Source organism: Echeneis naucrates, chromosome 21 (assembly GCF_900963305.1).
Source record: "Echeneis naucrates chromosome 21, fEcheNa1.1, whole genome shotgun sequence".
NCBI classification, from domain to species: Eukaryota; Metazoa; Chordata; class Actinopteri; order Carangiformes; family Echeneidae; genus Echeneis; species Echeneis naucrates.
Window position 1 is genome coordinate 19,476,234 of NC_042531.1, and position 17,547 is coordinate 19,493,780.

General features: G+C 38.4%; 1 protein-coding gene across 6 annotated transcripts in view; it reads left to right on the forward strand.

Annotated features, from left to right (window-relative positions):
- glsb (glutaminase b) overlaps positions 1-17,547 on the forward strand; it is a 32,836-nt gene that overhangs the window by 11,060 nt on the left and 4,229 nt on the right. For 3 of the 6 annotated variants that reach the window (XR_003842334.1, XM_029529783.1, XM_029529782.1), the window contains exons 7-14: positions 498-556; positions 4,796-4,828; positions 5,177-5,235; positions 7,217-7,283; positions 8,139-8,189; positions 8,722-8,898; positions 10,103-10,234; positions 11,193-11,285. Coding sequence is in view for 5 of the 6 variants with exons in the window: in XM_029529783.1 (XP_029385643.1) it covers positions 498-556; positions 4,796-4,828; positions 5,177-5,235; positions 7,217-7,283; positions 8,139-8,189; positions 8,722-8,898; positions 10,103-10,234; positions 11,193-11,285 (671 nt within the window). In the remaining variant the exon portion in view is untranslated. Of the gene's footprint in view, positions 1-497; positions 557-690; positions 3,759-4,795; positions 4,829-5,176; positions 5,236-7,216; positions 7,284-8,138; positions 8,190-8,721; positions 8,899-10,102; positions 10,235-11,192; positions 11,286-11,710; positions 11,945-17,547 lie in introns of those variants that run through there. The other 3 variants (XM_029529785.1, XM_029529784.1, XM_029529786.1) reach the window with 3 other exon arrangements.

Sequence of the window (17,547 nt, forward strand, 5' to 3'; positions counted from 1 at the left end):
TATACTCCCACCAAAGACATGGATGTTTAGGTTGATGGACAACTCTAAATTGTCCATAGGTGTGAGTGGTTGTTGGTCTCTGTCTGTCTCTATGTGTTGGCCCTGGGATGGACTGGCAATCTGTCCAGGGTGTACTCCGCCCTCGCCCAGTATGAGCTGGGATTGGCTCCAGCACTCCCTGTGACCCTGAAACAGATAAGCAGTAGAAAATTAATGAATGTTGGGTAGAAACAAATTTTTGTACTGGTGACATAGCCACTTTATTCAGTCAGCTCTGGATGTAGCTATAACATCCAGCAACACTGTTGTTGTTGTTATTATTATTATTGTTATTGTTGTAGTTCCTATTATGACATTTTTATGTGTCATATCTTGAATCAGTGTGTGCTCTAGTGCTCAAGTGTTTATTGATTATTATTGTTTAACATGTCTATAGACTGAGCTCTCAGACTTTGACCCTCTGTACCGTGTTAACTGCAGTTCTTGTTGTTTTGCAGATAAGCCCCACAACCCCATGGTGAATGCCGGTGCTATTGTTTGTACTTCACTGATAAAGGTAAAAGCAGTTGCACTCTTTTTTTTTTTTTTTTTTTTAATTATTATTTTTTTTATTTTCTTTTTCTTATGTGTCCAGTCTGTGTCATTTCGACTGAAAAAAATCCTGAATGGTGGGTATCACTAAGCTGTTTTATCAAAGAGATAAAATGAAGGTAAACCTGATGATTTGGAGGCAGATAAGACTTATGTATGTACAAAATCAGAATCACCTTAGAAGATTCAGTAATACTGATGATACTTTCTGTCCAAAAACCTGTGTAGTTATTATATTGTGGTGTTTTTATTGAGGCTCAGTGTATCTGTGTATTTCTGACTCTTGACTCAGCTTGAAGTATTTCTAGGTCACTATCTTAGTCAACTCCCGTGTGTCTGATGCGAGATTAAGACTTGTGCTAATCTATTCTGAAGGGTGCTTAGCTGCCACAGCACACACATTGTTATTGTCCCTGCTGAAAATAACCTGTACAACGAGTTATTCAAACACAGGTGCTTGCAGTCCTAGAACTGTTTGCTCATGAAGGCAGATAGGAAGATGAGTAATACCTCACCTGGCACATCTTCCCCGTCCAGTGTCACCCAGAGCTTCTTTTAGGTAACTGGGTGTAAAGATTTATTGACTGTTCTGAAAAATCAATGGCACGTCATCCATCAAATCAAATAAGTTGAAAGTGACTGCAGCTTCCTCTAGAAGTAACCTTGTTAAACCCAGCTGGCACTTAGACTTTGAATGTCTAATGATGTACTTCATCCTTGTTGCATTCTCATATGTGTTACCAAAGCCTTGGGCATGAAATTTTTAGTTTATTTTAGTTTTATTGGACTTAAGAACAACTAGAGAGGGAAACTGTTCATCTTCTGTTATGACATGCTGAAGTATGGGGACTGTGTGTTGTGATTGCGAGGCTGGACCTCCTGTGCTAACAAATGAGCACTGTCACAGCTCTAAAGATCTGGGACCTGTGTGCTTTCAGTTGTCAGTGAAGAAATCCCAATTCCCTTTTTTTTTTTTTTTTTTCCCCCAAATGTAGCTTCTATGCTTTGGCATTCTGCAAAGACAAAACTCTTCATTTTAAATTTACCTATAATATACTCCTGACCAGATAGCCTCCATTGACAATGAATCCGTTCACTTATTTACAAATTGTTGCCTTACAGGATTGTGCCCCTGTACCAACATATGCCCATACATCTGTAATGATTTCACATCATACAAGTGGAGCAAGTGACCATGCTATCTATAAATCCCAACAAGGCTTCCAGATTTGTATGTAAACTGTTCTTTTATTGTGCTGATAGGATGACAGCACAATTGTCATAGTAACCCACTTTTCACTGGCACTTTCTGATTTTGGCTCCACAAAAGTAACTTTTTAAACAAAACACTATATATGATCTTGACGTGGTGCGACTCAGAAGAGATTAATGAATCATCAAGTGGTGGATCTGTGTGAAGACATTTCTCTCTTCATTCATTTCATTGTTTACTTGTAGAGCCTTTTCAAGAAGCAATTAAACACATCATATTTCAGACAGCTCACACATCAGACTCTGAAATTGCAGACTACACTACAATTTGGGACACTTAAATACTACTCTACCATTGTCAGCATTAGGAAACACTGAACTCTCACTCTACCTTGTGTTACCAACATTTAAGAAGCACTCACAACACAAACATCTACTTTCTCCTCTTAGTGTTTCAATATGCTCTTTAACCAGCAATGTTTGGAGGCCAACTGTAGCACCTCTCTGTGATTTTATTTTATTTAGTTTTAGTGTATCAGACAATCCAGGAGCTGTCATTGAAACATCTTTGCTTCTGTTGTTGATCAATAAAGAAAAGTCATCAAATATCCTGTCCAAGATTATCAAGTGGTAAGCCATTTAGCACTTTGTGACATTGTGGTTGCCAAACAACGCTGAGTTTACAGTGATTTGTATTAAGTGAAATATAATAATCACAGACAGCGGTGAAGAAGTTGGCTTCTTGAATAGTTCAACATTTTGGAGAAACGTACTTACTTGCTTTCTCTCAGGAAAGGAGATGAGTTGGCCAATACCAGTGTCACGCTGCTGCATCCAGGATTCACACTTCAATGTATGATGAAGTAACCTTTAACATCCAACACAAAGGATTAACACAGACTCTGCAACTTCTCTTCTCTGTACATAATACTTCAGGGTCTTTTACAACATTTAAATTTTGTGGTTGCCACCTTCACTGATTTGGTTCACATCAACATCATTCTTTGCTGATGCTGGAAATTGGTTGTCAACAAAGAATCTCTACTCCCAGGACCAAACAGCACACACACACACAGATGACAACCATAGTGAAGTAATTAGCAGCTTAAGGGTCAGATATCTGTTGATCAGGAGCTAAGCTAGCATCATGTTGTATTTGGAATCCAGATGTAATTGGCTAGCATAAAAGCTGAACAACAGGAATTGTTTTTTCAACTTAGCACAGGTTGTAAGATTTGGCGTAATGTCATTAAACTTGGCAGCCACCAAGTCTGAGAAGCAGAATGTAATCACTGTGTTAAATTCCAACACACAACCACAATTTATAGTTGTACTTTCTGTACTGGTTCAACCTGCTGTCATTTTTTTAACTCAACTAGCTAAATATGTTTGGATTCCAATTCTATATCCACACATATGAGAAAGCACTGAAGCGTTTTCACTAAAATGTTGAACGATCTCTAAACATGACTGGCAATACTGTGAGCAGATGGGTTGTATTTCTATCATCTATTTCTTTCTCCTCTCATACCTAATATAGCGCTACTCCTCTACCGGCTGTTGTCAAGTAAAATAGAGAAGAAAATCATTTTAAAATAGTTAACCAAGGTGCACAAATGACATCCAACGCCCAGAGATGATCACCTCACTCCTATTTGGGATAATAATGTGTGCCTGTGTCCACATTCACTCACCATTATCATCAGTGTCTCAATGTGTTGATTTTTATTTTGTTTCTTAACTTAATGTGAAGCTATTGGTCAGGTTTCCCTTTTAGTTTGACCTTAGTGGGAGTAAACTATGGGATTGTTGCCCCAAAACACTGTTGTTACAGTTGGTTACACTGTTGGTGCTTGAAGGCTACATGTTGTTGCTGTTTTTGTATGTTGTTGCATATTTTCCAGACGTAGGAACTGTGGGAAATAATGACTGCTGCTGCAGGTCAAATGACGTTGGTAATTTTTTCTTCCTTTTCCATATCTATCTCTTCACACTCTTCCCCATACCCCTCTGATCTTCCCTCTTCTCTCTCTCTCTCTCTCTTTCTTTAATCTCCAATCAGGTCTGTAGCACCCCATTTAGTGACTCTTTAACAAATCCATCAGTGTCAGTTATATTTTTTTCGTCTGCACAGTAAGGTGTAGAAAATTTAAATATATTTCAGTCACACATGAAACATTAGCCTTTTTTTAATGTAGTTAAAAATAAGTTTAAAAAAAAAACCAAACATCCAAGACATAAACAGTTCCGTATTTTGAATTCATGTCAAATGCTATGCGTGCATGCGTGTACAATTTTGTGGGAATAGGCGGCATCATCTAGCTTGTGACTTGATAAATGTACACTGAGCTACAAGCTGTGAGTTTTATCCTCAAAGCAAGACTATTCCTCCCTCTTCACCCCACCCTCCCCACTGTTTTGGCCAAGAGACTCTTTGCACAGGTGATTTGTGTTGAACTACAGTACATGTAGAATCATAAATACAAGCACACACCCTCACACCTTGTATTATGGTGGCCAATAATACAAACTTGCCTGTATACACCCTCATCCATGCATTCATACTTTATACAGAAACACACACAGTTAGGGTTGTTATGGTGAATTCTAGTTCACTCCCTTAGATATAAATTAATACTGAGCCATATTCAGAATCAGTGAGCTGTAATGGTGAGACATGTTTTTCTTTAACTGGCTTAAGTGGTAATGCACATGTCTACTAAAACTCACTTTAACTCCAAAAGACTTGCCTCTTTGTAACATATCTGCAAACCAATTTTATTAATACTATGTACTTTTTTAATTGTCTGGCAAAGCTCATGTGATTTATTATATTTTGGAATAATATTCGCATCTTATAATTCTGTATCCGTAATTTGTCAACAGTAGTCAGATCATTTTAGTGTTACTTTGCTCTTGCCGTGCATATTCTCTGTAATTCCCTGGGTGAATGAAAAGAGCTAATGCCCGTTTCATTTTGTTCTTTCCTCAGCAAGGTGAAGGCAATGCAGAGAAATTTGACTATGTAAGTACTCAAACATTGAGTGAGCTTAACCAAATAAGAGAAAGGAACCGCTTCTATTTTTTTCTTTTTTTTTTTAATAGTATTAGACAGTTAGCATGTGGTGTAAAATATACTACTTGTATGTAGTGTGGAATTGGGAAAGAATGAATATATAATTTATAATAACTTAAGCATGGTTTAGTCAGCATGTAGTCCAGATACGGTTCCCACCAATTATAAACTCTAGAAAATAATGTTCCACGCAGGTGTGTTTGGTTTGTAAATGAGAATTAGTTCTGAAACAGTTTACCTGGTAAAATAAAGGTCAATAATATGTCACTCTCAACTCTTCTCTTGTTTTTGCTCCAGGTCATGAATTTTTTGAAAACAATGGCAGGAAATGAGTATGTGGGTTTCAGCAATGCCACGTAAGTCCCCCTAAATCTTACATCTTCTGTGTGCAAAGTTTCTTCCTGCCCTCAACAGAGGAGCAGAGAACACACACACAGAGGCTGCTCTGCGGCGAAGAGTTCCAATCCTTGGAGAAAAGTGAAACCAAGGCCAGGCATGGTCACATAGGCATTCCACCAGATGAATTACATGTACTCCTGTACCAAGAAAAATAACAAAATACTTTAAGAAAGTTTATTTCTATAGCACCAAATCATAGCAAAGTTGTATCAAGGCACTTTACACATACAACAAGTCTAGACCAAAGTCTTTATCGAGTAGTTAAAGACACCCAACGAATCCCTCCAAGAGAAAGCACTTCATGACAGGGTCAAGGAAAAACTTCCTTTGAGAGGCAGACACATCAAGAGGGAACCAGGCTGAGGGGGGGCATCCATCTGCCTCGACCGGTTGGGCTGAGAGAGAGAGAGAGAGAGAGAGAGAGAGAGAGAGAGAGAGAGAGAGAGAGAGAGAGAGAGAGAGAGAGAGAGAGAGAGAGAGAGAGAGAGAGAGAGAGAGAGAGAGAGAGAGAGAGAGAGAGAGAGAGAGGAGAGAGAGAGAGAGAGAGAGAGAGAGAGAGAGAGAGAGAGAGAGAGAGAGAGAGAGAGAGAGAGAGAGAGGAGAGAGAGAGAGAGAGAGAGAGAGAGAGAGAGAGACTCAGTAGAGGGATGGAAGGAGAACGAGAACAGGAGGAAAAAGATGCCATGGAAAATACAAAACATACAGTGATTGAAACCTGGACAGGAGGGACAAAACACAGACTACAAGAAGAGACTAAGTTAGAGACGTAATGATGTATTGTATATGCATGGGGGGTTGCTCAATGTAACCCACAGCAGTCTAGACTTATAGCAGTAGCATAACTAAAGAATAAGTAAACCTTACATTTTGACTGTAGGCTTTGTTATAAAGGAAGGTTTTTAATTCTGACCTTGAAAGCTGTGACAGAGTTCGCCCCCCGGGCCAATACTGGGAGTTAGTTCCATCTGCCTCACGATTTTCTCTTGGAGACTCTAGGAACTTTAGTTTGTTGTTCCTCCCTAAGACATTAAACAAGAAGCTGCAGGGAGTTCATCTTCTCAGAGAGTACATCTCATACTCCATGTAACATATGTTCACATTTTCATAATGTTCATTTTTATATGCAGCCCAGCAGGAGTTAGAGATCATATCTCCTCTTGGTTTCAAATGAGTTTAAATATTCATCACTGCTCAAATAAAGCAAGGTGATTAAACTTTTCCTACAAACTAAGCAGACACTGTTTTAGGACTGTGAGGTTGATAATGAAGCTAGAATTCTCTAAATCATCCAATGGAAAATATTTTACAGCCATTTTGCTTTTTTTATTTCAAGCTAATCCTGTTACTGTGATGTACTGCAGATCAGTTGTTCCCGAGAACCAACAGGAAGAGACACACAAGTCCAGTTTTAGCTGCTTTGCACAGACTTGATGTTACATTTAGAAATGGTTTTAAGTTGTGTGTATATAAACCTAAAGACCACTAAAAACACTGAACTCCTGCTGCTCTGAATGTAATCTATATCCCAAAGCTGTGGAACACGCCATACGACATACTGCAGCTCACTGAGTGTGTAGAGAAATCTCTTCATCAGCACCTGTAATCAGCCTTGAAATAAAATGTTTTTTTATTTATACATTGCATGAAATCTAGCTATTTATAATTATTAAGGATGATGTTTGGACAGCAAAGCGCCTGTAAAGGTCACCTGCACGTGCATAAGTCATGATAACATTCTAACACCAAGTTCGGGGCTCATGTTACAGTTTCATCATGCGATAGCATGTGAGACCTCAGATTGTATAGTACACATGAGGGGTGGAGGTGTTGGAATTCCAACACATAAGTGTAAATGCACATACACACAAACACACACACACACACTGCAAACATTTCCTTCCTCAATGTAATGGGAGTGCTCTGCTCTTTGTGTGACAGATTCCAGTCAGAGCGTGAGTCAGGAGACAGGAACTTTGCCATCGGCTACTACCTGAAAGAAAAAAAGGTTTGGCTATGGGACGAACCATGCGTGATTGCTGACTTTGTTGACTTTGTGTTCTCTTTGTTTGAGTTGAACAACGTGAAATATGAGATTAATTCAATAGATTATCTACTGACGAACAATAACAGACGAAGAGAGAAATGAATAATGAGGGTTAAGTCCATATTTCTGTATTTATATTTGCTAAAAAGTAAAAACAAAATGCAAGACAATATAGCATTTCTTGATTCACTAGTTTTTACACAGGTGCCTTTGAATCCCTCAAGTTTGCTTTACAAAGCAGAATAAAAAGGACAGCAATATTAAATTTACAAAAAAAATAACATCAAAAAACAGAGGAAATATAAAGATGCTTTTGAGCATCCTTGATGAGTGTTTGCATTTTCGATCCGTTTTGTTCTTACACAGACCATGATAGACTCATCTGAATTTTGTTCATTTTATTAATTTTTTCTGATCCTGTTGGATTATTCATGTCAAACAGCAAGAGGGGACACCTCTGGACTTGTCTGTATCTTTTTTACATTTCAGGATGGATCCACAAGGGGAAAGACAAGTCAAACTTACAGGCAGTGTCCTGAGCTGTCGATACATATAAAAATCTACTATAGGGCTACAACGAGCTATTAAAAAAATACATAACTGTTATCAATAAAATCAGTATTCAACATTTCAACCCTACAGTGACCACAAGGCTTGACCACAAGGTTTTGCAAAATTCAAATCCAAAAAGACACAAATATAAATAATTCACATCACACCAAGTGGCACCAACATCAACGGTTCAAACTGCTGAAGTTGGTGAAGTTGTGAATGCACAGGGACTGATCTATATTTTCAACTGTTGTTTCTTGGCAGTGTTTCCCAGAGGGCACGGACATGACATCTGTACTGGACTTCTACTTTCAAGTGAGTATAACGCCCAATAACCATTTTCACTTTTTTGTTCTGTGATTGATTTTGTGCCTGCTTCTCTACCGATATCATGCCATTTATCAATTTTTAATGGCTTTAAATTTTTGGTGAGAAATAAGAAAAGAGGAAAACTTAAGATGTCTTCGTCAGATTATTGCACAGCAATCTTCCAGAACAGCTTTAATGCGTCTTGTCATTGAATTTCCAGGTGACCAAAGCAAGGGAAATATTAAATAATGAAGGAGAAAAAAACATCAGCAAGAAACAAAAGTGAGAGAATGAGTTGAGCAGTTGAAATAATTGCTGTTAGTTGTCATGCATTGACACAGGAGCATATTCAATTCATATCAGTTTTAAATGTTTCATGTCACTGCTGTACTTGCTCACGTTCATTATCTCAGACTTGACCTTTTCCTGTCTGCTCCCCTACTCTCCTACCATGAGTCCCTTCATGATAGGTTAAAAATAGTAAAGAATAGTTATAGAGAAATGATACAGAATCTCATTTGTGTGACTGCCCCCCCAGCTTTGTTCCATTGAGGTGACCAGTGAGAGTGCCAGTGTCATGGCAGCCACCCTGGCTAATGGAGGGATCTGCCCCATCACGGGTGAGCGTGTGCTGAGCCCTGAGGCAGTGAGGAACACCCTGAGTCTGATGCACTCCTGTGGCATGTACGACTTCTCAGGACAGTTTGCCTTTCATGTGAGTAGATTATCACATCAGCTCTTACTTCCCATTGAGTAACGAGAGACAGACTCGAAGACGTAATGAGCAGAAATGACTCACTCATCAATATTCCCAATACACTCACATGACAGCCCAGAAATTAATTTAAGATAGCCTTTAAGTAATGTGCACAGGAGTCTGAGTTGTGAATCAGAATGCAAATCGTGTTTCTGCATACGTTACCCTATTTATGTGGAGCTCTTTGATGGCAGATAGAGAGAAGCAGCCTCTGATGCAGATGAAGATATTTGATGAAGATATAACCCCTAACCCTAACGCTAACCAATCATCAGTCTGTCATTTAATATTATAATGTCTCTATTAATATTTCTATTTTTAATGGATTTGATTGTGGTCTCGTTCATTGTCCTCATGTCAGAAAAGAATTTCCTCAAAGTTTTTTTTTTTTTTTCTGTAGGTCATATCATTGTTTCCCTCTGGGACGAATTGATATAGGCTCAGGTTGTACATCCCACTCAAAAATAATGACAAATGGTCAGGTACTCCACTGGCCCATGGTATTTTGTTTAAGTGTTGCTTAAGCCAAATATTTGAACAAACTAAAATATTGTGATGGACTGAACTGTGCAAGGTGTATCCTGGCTACCTGGCTCCCACATCCTGGAAACGGATAATTGGTCGAAGATGGATGAATGAATGAATGAATGAATAATATATTGCTAACCCTAACCCTTACTTTTGTAGTATTGTTATAAAATGCATTACATATTAATACAAACATGTTAGAGATACAAAATGCTGTGAAGACTTAATTTGTGTTGACAGCGAGTGGCTATCACATGTTCTGAATTAAGGTGTTTGTTGATGATGAGACGGTCTATTTTAGCAGTTTGTGAGCACTGCTTCTACAGTGTTCATTCCTCTTCTGTTTGAAGGATTTTAGAAGCATTTTTCATAATCAGTGCAAAATAAAACCAATAGAAAGGAAATAGAAGTTTTACTGCAAACAATATGCTGATCGAAAGAAAAATAATTAATATAAATACATCATGCATTCCGTATGAGGTCACGGAATAAACAGGAGGGATATTTCCTAAGAATCAGTTTGCTGCAAAGGTTGAAGCTCTGTAGACTCTTTCCATTTTCAGCATTGTGTTGTTCCTATGCTAATACTGCAGGCACACACTTTTATGTAACCTATCTCTTTTTCCTGTTGTAGGTCGGTCTGCCTGCCAAATCTGGAGTAGCAGGGGGGATCTTGTTGGTTGTACCCAATGTGATGGGCATCATGTGTTGGTCACCACCGCTAGACAAAATGGGCAACTCAGTCAGAGGAATTCAGTTCTGCACGGTATGAATAGTGTTGCAGACACCAGTTCCTGGACCTGGTCCTGAAAACATGATCAGAACCAAGCCTGAAAACAACTGCATCAGCAGTTTTCTTTTTTAATCATCCAGTAGCATGAACAACTATTTAAAAAGGTTTTGTTTGTATTCATGTTGTGGTTTCAGATCAGGAGTCAGAAATGTGTTACAGACTAACACTAATCTTACTGTGCCTCTTAAGAAAAATATCTGCGTTTTTATATGTACAGTTCTTAACAATGATGTTTAAAAGTTTTGCTATTGATGCATAGCTAATGTCAGGTGAGGATTATCATGAAATCCAAACTAAGAGTAGATGTGAAGGTTTTGTTCCTGTTTGAATTACTGACTCAGACAGAACAATAATAATAATTGAAAAGAATTACTGAAAAACATTTATATAGCTCATTTGTCAAACAGCAGAGCAGGAAAAAAGAAATAAGATGGAGAGTTATGGAAGAGAGAGACAAACATCAGAATTCCATGAGATTGCAGAGAGCAGGCACAACGGCCTAGTGGGTAGCGCTGTTGCCTCACGACAAAAAGACTGCAAGTTTGGTTCCCAGGCCTGAGGTCTTTCTGTGTGGAGTTTGCATTTTCTCACAGAAATTACAGCACAGATACTTGGAGAAGCAAAAATGCCTCATTGAAAACACAGTTAATAATTACTGCAACTGCAAAAGTCCTGCAACGATTTTCTGATTGTCTGTTTGCACAACTCAATAATTTCATATAAATGGTTAATGTTTCATAACTCTAAATTAAGAGGGATGACTAGTGTCAGTGGTGGAGGACACAACCAGGAAGAAGTAATTCAAGTTCCTATCTTAAAGGAAACATGTGCTCATGTACTGAAATCACTGGCTGTTCGACTCTCAATCAGAAAAACATAACCTGTTCACCTGTTCTAATTCTTGATTCATCTATTATTCTTTTCATTGCAGGACCTCGTGGAGTTTTTCAACTTCCACAACTATGACAACTTAAGGCACTTTGCTAAGAAGCACGACCCTCGCAGAGAAGGAGGGGAGCAGCGGGTAAGATTTGCATTTCACCTAGTTATGAGAAAATGAAAACATGGCACCCATTTCTTCTATAAAATTCACTGACCAGCTCATGGTTGGTGCTGAGGTCACTTCTGATGTGTAGCTGATGCAAAGAATGTTTTTAGGCTCACTCATGCTGCACATTTCTTGATTGTTGGGTCCCTTTTAAAGAGAACATTGTTCATTTTGCACAACAGATGCAATAAGCTAAATTACCTGATTTAATCAAACAATTTATGTCTCAGAGAAGGTTGATGTTTTCCTATGTATGAGCCTTAATTTCAACAAGCTGGTGTAAACTGGTACCTCAAACAGATTACACCAGACCGCACACATACACACACACTGCACTACACTACACTTAAACATCCATAGAGGGAGTGAAACTAATTTGTTATCCATGTCAATTGAAACAGCAGCACTCCTTCGGACCCATGGATTACGAAAGCCTCCAACAAGAGCTAGCTCTGAAAGCCCCTCTGTGGAAAAAGGTGTCTCCTACTGAGTCGCACCAGGACAGCTCCACCACTGTAGTCTATAGGATGGACACTGTCAGCGAGTGAAACTTATTAAAAAAAAAAAGAAAGAAAGAAAGAAAGAAAAAAAAAAGAGACCCACTTGTCCCGCAGATCCCCACCTCAACTGATCTTTCAAAACAGCATGACCGTCTTTCTTTCCCCTTGAATATTTATATACAAACTATGTAGACATTATGTATTTATTGCCCGTCATGCAGTTACTGTGTGAATGGACTAGGAAACCTAGTTTCTTTGTATCTGTGATGGAGAAATGGGACGAATTAATGTTTGTTTTCCTCTGATTTCTAGATTCATAACCTCCACCTGTGCGTTGCCTTAGTGTGTGCGTGGGTGTGCGCATGTGGGCGTATGTTTGTATAGGAACTGATGTAAAGTATCCAGGTTGTGGTCTTGTTTCCTATAACCCCATTTTATCATAATGTTACTCTGTTTTGTTTTGCTTTTTTTTGTTGTTGTTTTTGTTTTCTTATTTACAGAGTCCTATTTAAACTAAGATTGATTTGAGATTCAGTATTTTTAAGAAAAGGAAAAAAAAGACTGGTGTGAGTGGGTTTGTAGATGTGGAGCTTCAGTGTCATGTTAATCAGACTACCTTCTTTGAATGATTGCTTACTGTAGCTCACACTGAGGCCTTAGATGCTCGTAACTAGCACTTAAACAGAGATGCTGATGAACTGTACTCTAGGAGATGATCAAAGTGGCTGTTTGATTTGTGCATCTTCTGGATTTTACTAATGGCAAGTTTTTGGTCAAAGGAGAATATTGTTGACATATCAGCTAGCTGTGAATACTTCGGTTTTAGCTTAGTTTCTCATTTTAAAAACATGAGCTCTGAACTCTGAAAAGATCTCACTAATCCAGGAAACTTTTCTTTTTAGCCCCAAATCAACAGAAGCACTTCAGTGAATTGATTTGTTCACTAACTCATTGACTGCTTAACTGCATGGTCCCACTCACAGAACTGAAACACAGCCAAATGTTCTCTTTATTTACAGATTTGCGGCCTAAATAGGGGTCAACATTTGAGATGCACCAATTACAATTGTCTATAAATTTTTTTGAATCACTCAATTACTTTATCCCTAAAATGTATCACAACGGAGGATATTTCAGAAGTGATTCATTTCTTTTGCTCTTCTGAATAACACATTGACAAAAGATACTGACCTTATCCTCTGGACCTTTAAAGGAAACATCAATACAAAAGCTGAACATTTAAAGACAGACCTTATCCTACAATGTTTTATGTGTTATAATAATTTCAATAATATTAGAATATAATATTATTTGTGCCACCTCCATAACTTCAATGAAGGGATATAAAACACATTAATTTCCCATGGTGCTGGAATCCTGAGAACTCTGATTTAAAACACATGAAAACAGAAACTGCATTAAAACTTCAACAACAGTTTTTGTGCAGGGGTGCAATTGATTCCTCTTGATTATGTTGTTTACCATACAACACAGGCAAACAGCTGAGGTGACAAGAAATGCCTGTATGACCAGATTTTGTTTGTCTATCAACAACCTGCACCAGGCGCTATTGAGTTTGATGTGTGTGCGTGTGTGGCTGGTTGTCTGTCTGTGGTTGGTAAGTACACTCACTGTTTGTGATTATGGTTGGCTGACGGCGGGCTGTGAATGTACAATGTTTGTCACAGCCGTATAAGCGCATGCTGTGAGCAGCAGGTGACTGCAGCATTCGGGCTGCATTCCCAAACCATTGCCGTCTGTTTACACAGCGCACTAAAATATGCTGGTGTTGACTCAGGGTTGCCTCAGTCTTGAAATGGCGCTGAAAACTGGGATCTATAGGTTGACCTGTCCAGACTGTCCCCACCTTTCACTCAGTGTGAGCAGGCATTGGCTGTAGCACCATCTTCCATCCACCCACCCACTCTGTGGACCTGCCAGAGTGAAGGCAGATTTGTAAGCCTTTTTGGTCAGTTCCAACATAAAGAACAAGGAAAAATGAACTTTTTCCAGTTTGGGGAGTATTAATGTCGTGTGGGGACACTGATTAAAGATCTTCATATTTTTTATATCAGTTATTAAGAGAACCAAAGTAAATTTGCTGTAACTTTGGCAAAAATGTTTGGAATCACATGAAAGAGCTGATTGGAAAGCGGTTTTCAGGCCAATCATTATGTTCCAGTTTTAAAGACTGTTACATTGCAATGCTTAAAGATTTGTGGCTACTTTCGTTCAAAGTTAAAACATATTTATATTCTTAGAACAGAAAATAATTATGATATTAGCAAATTACCAATGATACCCTGCTCCATCAGCTGATGTTTGAGATTATATCAATTAGATGATGTGGAGCTACAAGCATCATGTCCTCTGATCCAGATAAATGGCATCTGATTATTCCTTCTTTGATGTTGCAATATGTTTTTGTCTGCTTTACAAACAATATGACAACATTGCTTGTACATGTCGGCCCGTATTTTTAATATGTGCTATAGTGTAGCAGTGCATGGCTAGGCTAAGTTACAATAGTTTAGGCCGACAGTTGCTTACACAGCTTGCATACAACTGTATTTGGAGTTTGCATGTTTTGCCAATTACTGACCAAAGCCTGAAAAGTATCCAAATGGAGCCGCCTGGTGGGTTATTGATTGTTTCAGCCTGACTTGTATTTGATGTGCAGTCAGTGCAGTGCCTCAGGTTAGAGGTCAGAAGTCAGAAGACAGACTGCTGACATAGTGCTGCCCCCCCATTCAGTGTTGCTCTTTAAGTTGGACATTTTCTCAAAGTTCTCAAAGATATAATTTGCTCAGTTTGTGAATGTACACAGCTGCAGGTGTAAATAGCTTCTAGGTGTGTTTCTACATGCAAGTGTTAATCCACAGCAGCTGACGAGAGTGTGTGTTGCATTAGCACTTCAGACATTCTGATGTCATGATATCATCTCCTCCAGGAAGCAGTAACACTTGCACATGAATGTCATGTCAGCAGATGCCTTAGATGTCACTCTTTTGTGACTGTTCTTGGGAGGTGAAGGTTATTTGTTTATTCAATCATTGTTGAAACTGTACAACTGGTTTTTGGTGTCTTTCAGTGGGTTGGATTTGAGCTTATGTTAACAGCTGCTAAGGTCATGTTGTGACAACTTATCTTTATTGTATTCATTTTTTCTCCCTCTCTTTTCAAATTTCTGTTCCTAATTGTGTGGCAGTACAAGGTGGAGTTGTGTCTGTTGGCTACTCCAAATCATTTTCTTCATGGATCTAAGCTTGGGTTTGTAGTGGACTGTAAAAAGAACTGACAGAGGTAGAAGATGGGTAGTTGTTAAAGTAATTATCCCTCCTGAAATGCTCTCAGACTTATAGCTGCCACTGTCTCATAAGTCCCACAGAAGCGAAATACCTCCAAGAACTACTGAGCTGCTCATGAGCTAACCAGATACAGAGAGCGTATATGCTGCATTCTGCATAGAATGGCCTCTGTGAGTGACTGTTGCTTAAGTGCATGTGAATACAATAGCTGAGCCACACCTCAACTGACATGGTGCAGATGGAATGAACAGGGAAGAACGGGCATGTACATCCACTGAATGTACTGTCACTTTCCCATTCCAAAGAGGAAAGACACTTATGTCAGTAAAGTTACAACAATCTTATATGGACACTAACAAAAGGTGTCACTAAATCAGCTGCAGTCAGTCTTAAGGGTTAAATGTACAATTACTCTCTGTGCTCTGTCTTTGTACCCTAACACTTCATAGCTAAGCAATAATGTCATCTTTATGATTTTCTAGAAAATCTACTTTGTTATGGTTTTCGTGCTCTTTTTGATGTGTCATGGCAGCAAATACCAGGCTACATTTTCCCATCAGATCTGACTGTCAGTTCAGTTTTCCACTTAGTTTCAACCTCTCTTTTTCTAAAAAGTCTTTTTTTTTTTTTTTTAAAGGGAATCCTTGCCCTTTGTCATAATGTGCAAGGTTTTATTTCTTCGCTGCCACTGGGTTTTAGATTAGGAACCCCCCAACTCTCAGCCACACTGGCACTAAACCTGACACCTACTGTCCGCATGTCTGCAAGACTGGAACAGACCAGCTCTTACTGGAGACTGATAAAGAAGACCAAACTGATCTGGTCCAGTCTTCTTTAAGTTTGTAATCAATCAAACTTTTCTTAGTTTTCAAAGTGAGATTTTACTCTTCAGAAATCTGTGTTTCCATTGAAATCATCACATTGCCATTAAATTTTTCTCCCCTTTGCATGTTCATGTCTGATTTGATGAATGTCTTTTAAGTCCCATGTTGTAAATTAATTTGATTTTTCTTGTACATGTCTTATTTATTTTGACTTGTGTATTGGACACAGTTTCATCTTTAGTGACATGGAAATTATATCTAAAATAAAAAAAAAAAAAACTACCATTGTTGTGTTGACCTTGGAACTGTAAGTTTCTCTGTCTTGGTCAGACATGACCTATTTATTTGTTTTCTTTTTGAAAAGGATTTATTGTTGAGAAAATGTAATGTGAAAAAGTGAAATTAAAAATAAAGGACTAAGTCCTCCAATAAGATGAAACCATATAGTTCCAAGCTCATGACTGTCAGACTTCTGTTTTGATTTCTTTTCTTTGTCCACATGGTTGTAAATCTGTAATGTCTCCATTAACTCATGACATTTCTTGTCTGTTTGGAGGAAAAGACGTCTTCCTTCACATTTCTGAGCAAATTCCTCAGTTTTCTCGTCTGTGATGAACTTACAGACACGACAGTGGCAGTGGTGTTAAGATTTCTGTTGCCTTGTATAAACTCCAATAAAGCACTGTTCTCTCACATCTTCCTCTGCTCATAGCTCTTTTTCAATCACCTTCACTGCTGCTTGTCTAGAGATTCTCATTTAATGCTCCTTTTCTTTTTTTTACCCCCTTACCTCTTTGTCCCAGCAGCTTTGTGAAAATGTAGTTGATAGAATTCAACAGTGATTGAAGGCTTTTTCAGCGTATTAAGTCTCTGGAAAAACTCCATGTCTTACTGAATATTAATTCTTCTAAATGAGTGAGAGGGTTAAAAATGGACCTCAATTTAGATGTTTTGGATTTAGAATTAATCAAGGTAAGTTTATTTATGAATATAATTATTTAATGCAAAATACAATTTGTTCATATGAAATAAATTGATAATTAAAGGGCTTATTTTTGTTGACAGTTGGATTTGGCGTATTCTTTAGTATTTGTACTAATCTAACCAGCCGCTGAGTTTGATATGAAAAATCCTGCACTGGATAACAGATTTTCACATTTTTATGTTGAGAGAATTGATCTTAGGCAAATTTAGATGAGCGTCATCTTGAGTTGAAGCAGCTGCACGTGAAGTTGTCACCTGTGAGTGACAACTTCACCTCCATGGATCTGGTAGAATCAAGTAACACTGCTGATACAACAGAAGAGAAGCAATAGTTCTAGTTGAGCATTTATACAGGAAATTCCCAAGGTAAGTTTGCATCTACCTAAGAGGGAAGAAGGGCTGTTTAAACTGACGACACTTCAGGCAAAAAGACAAAATATAAAGTGAAATCCTCAGGCTAAGCTGGGAACGAGGGATGAGAGTGTGACCTCCGACCTCAAACCTGCAAGCACACCTAGATGTACCTATACAGACAACTCATATGAATACAGTGATTATAGCATACAGGTTATTTACATGCAGCTCAGGGGATTGGTTATCACATGAACACATCCTCTGGATG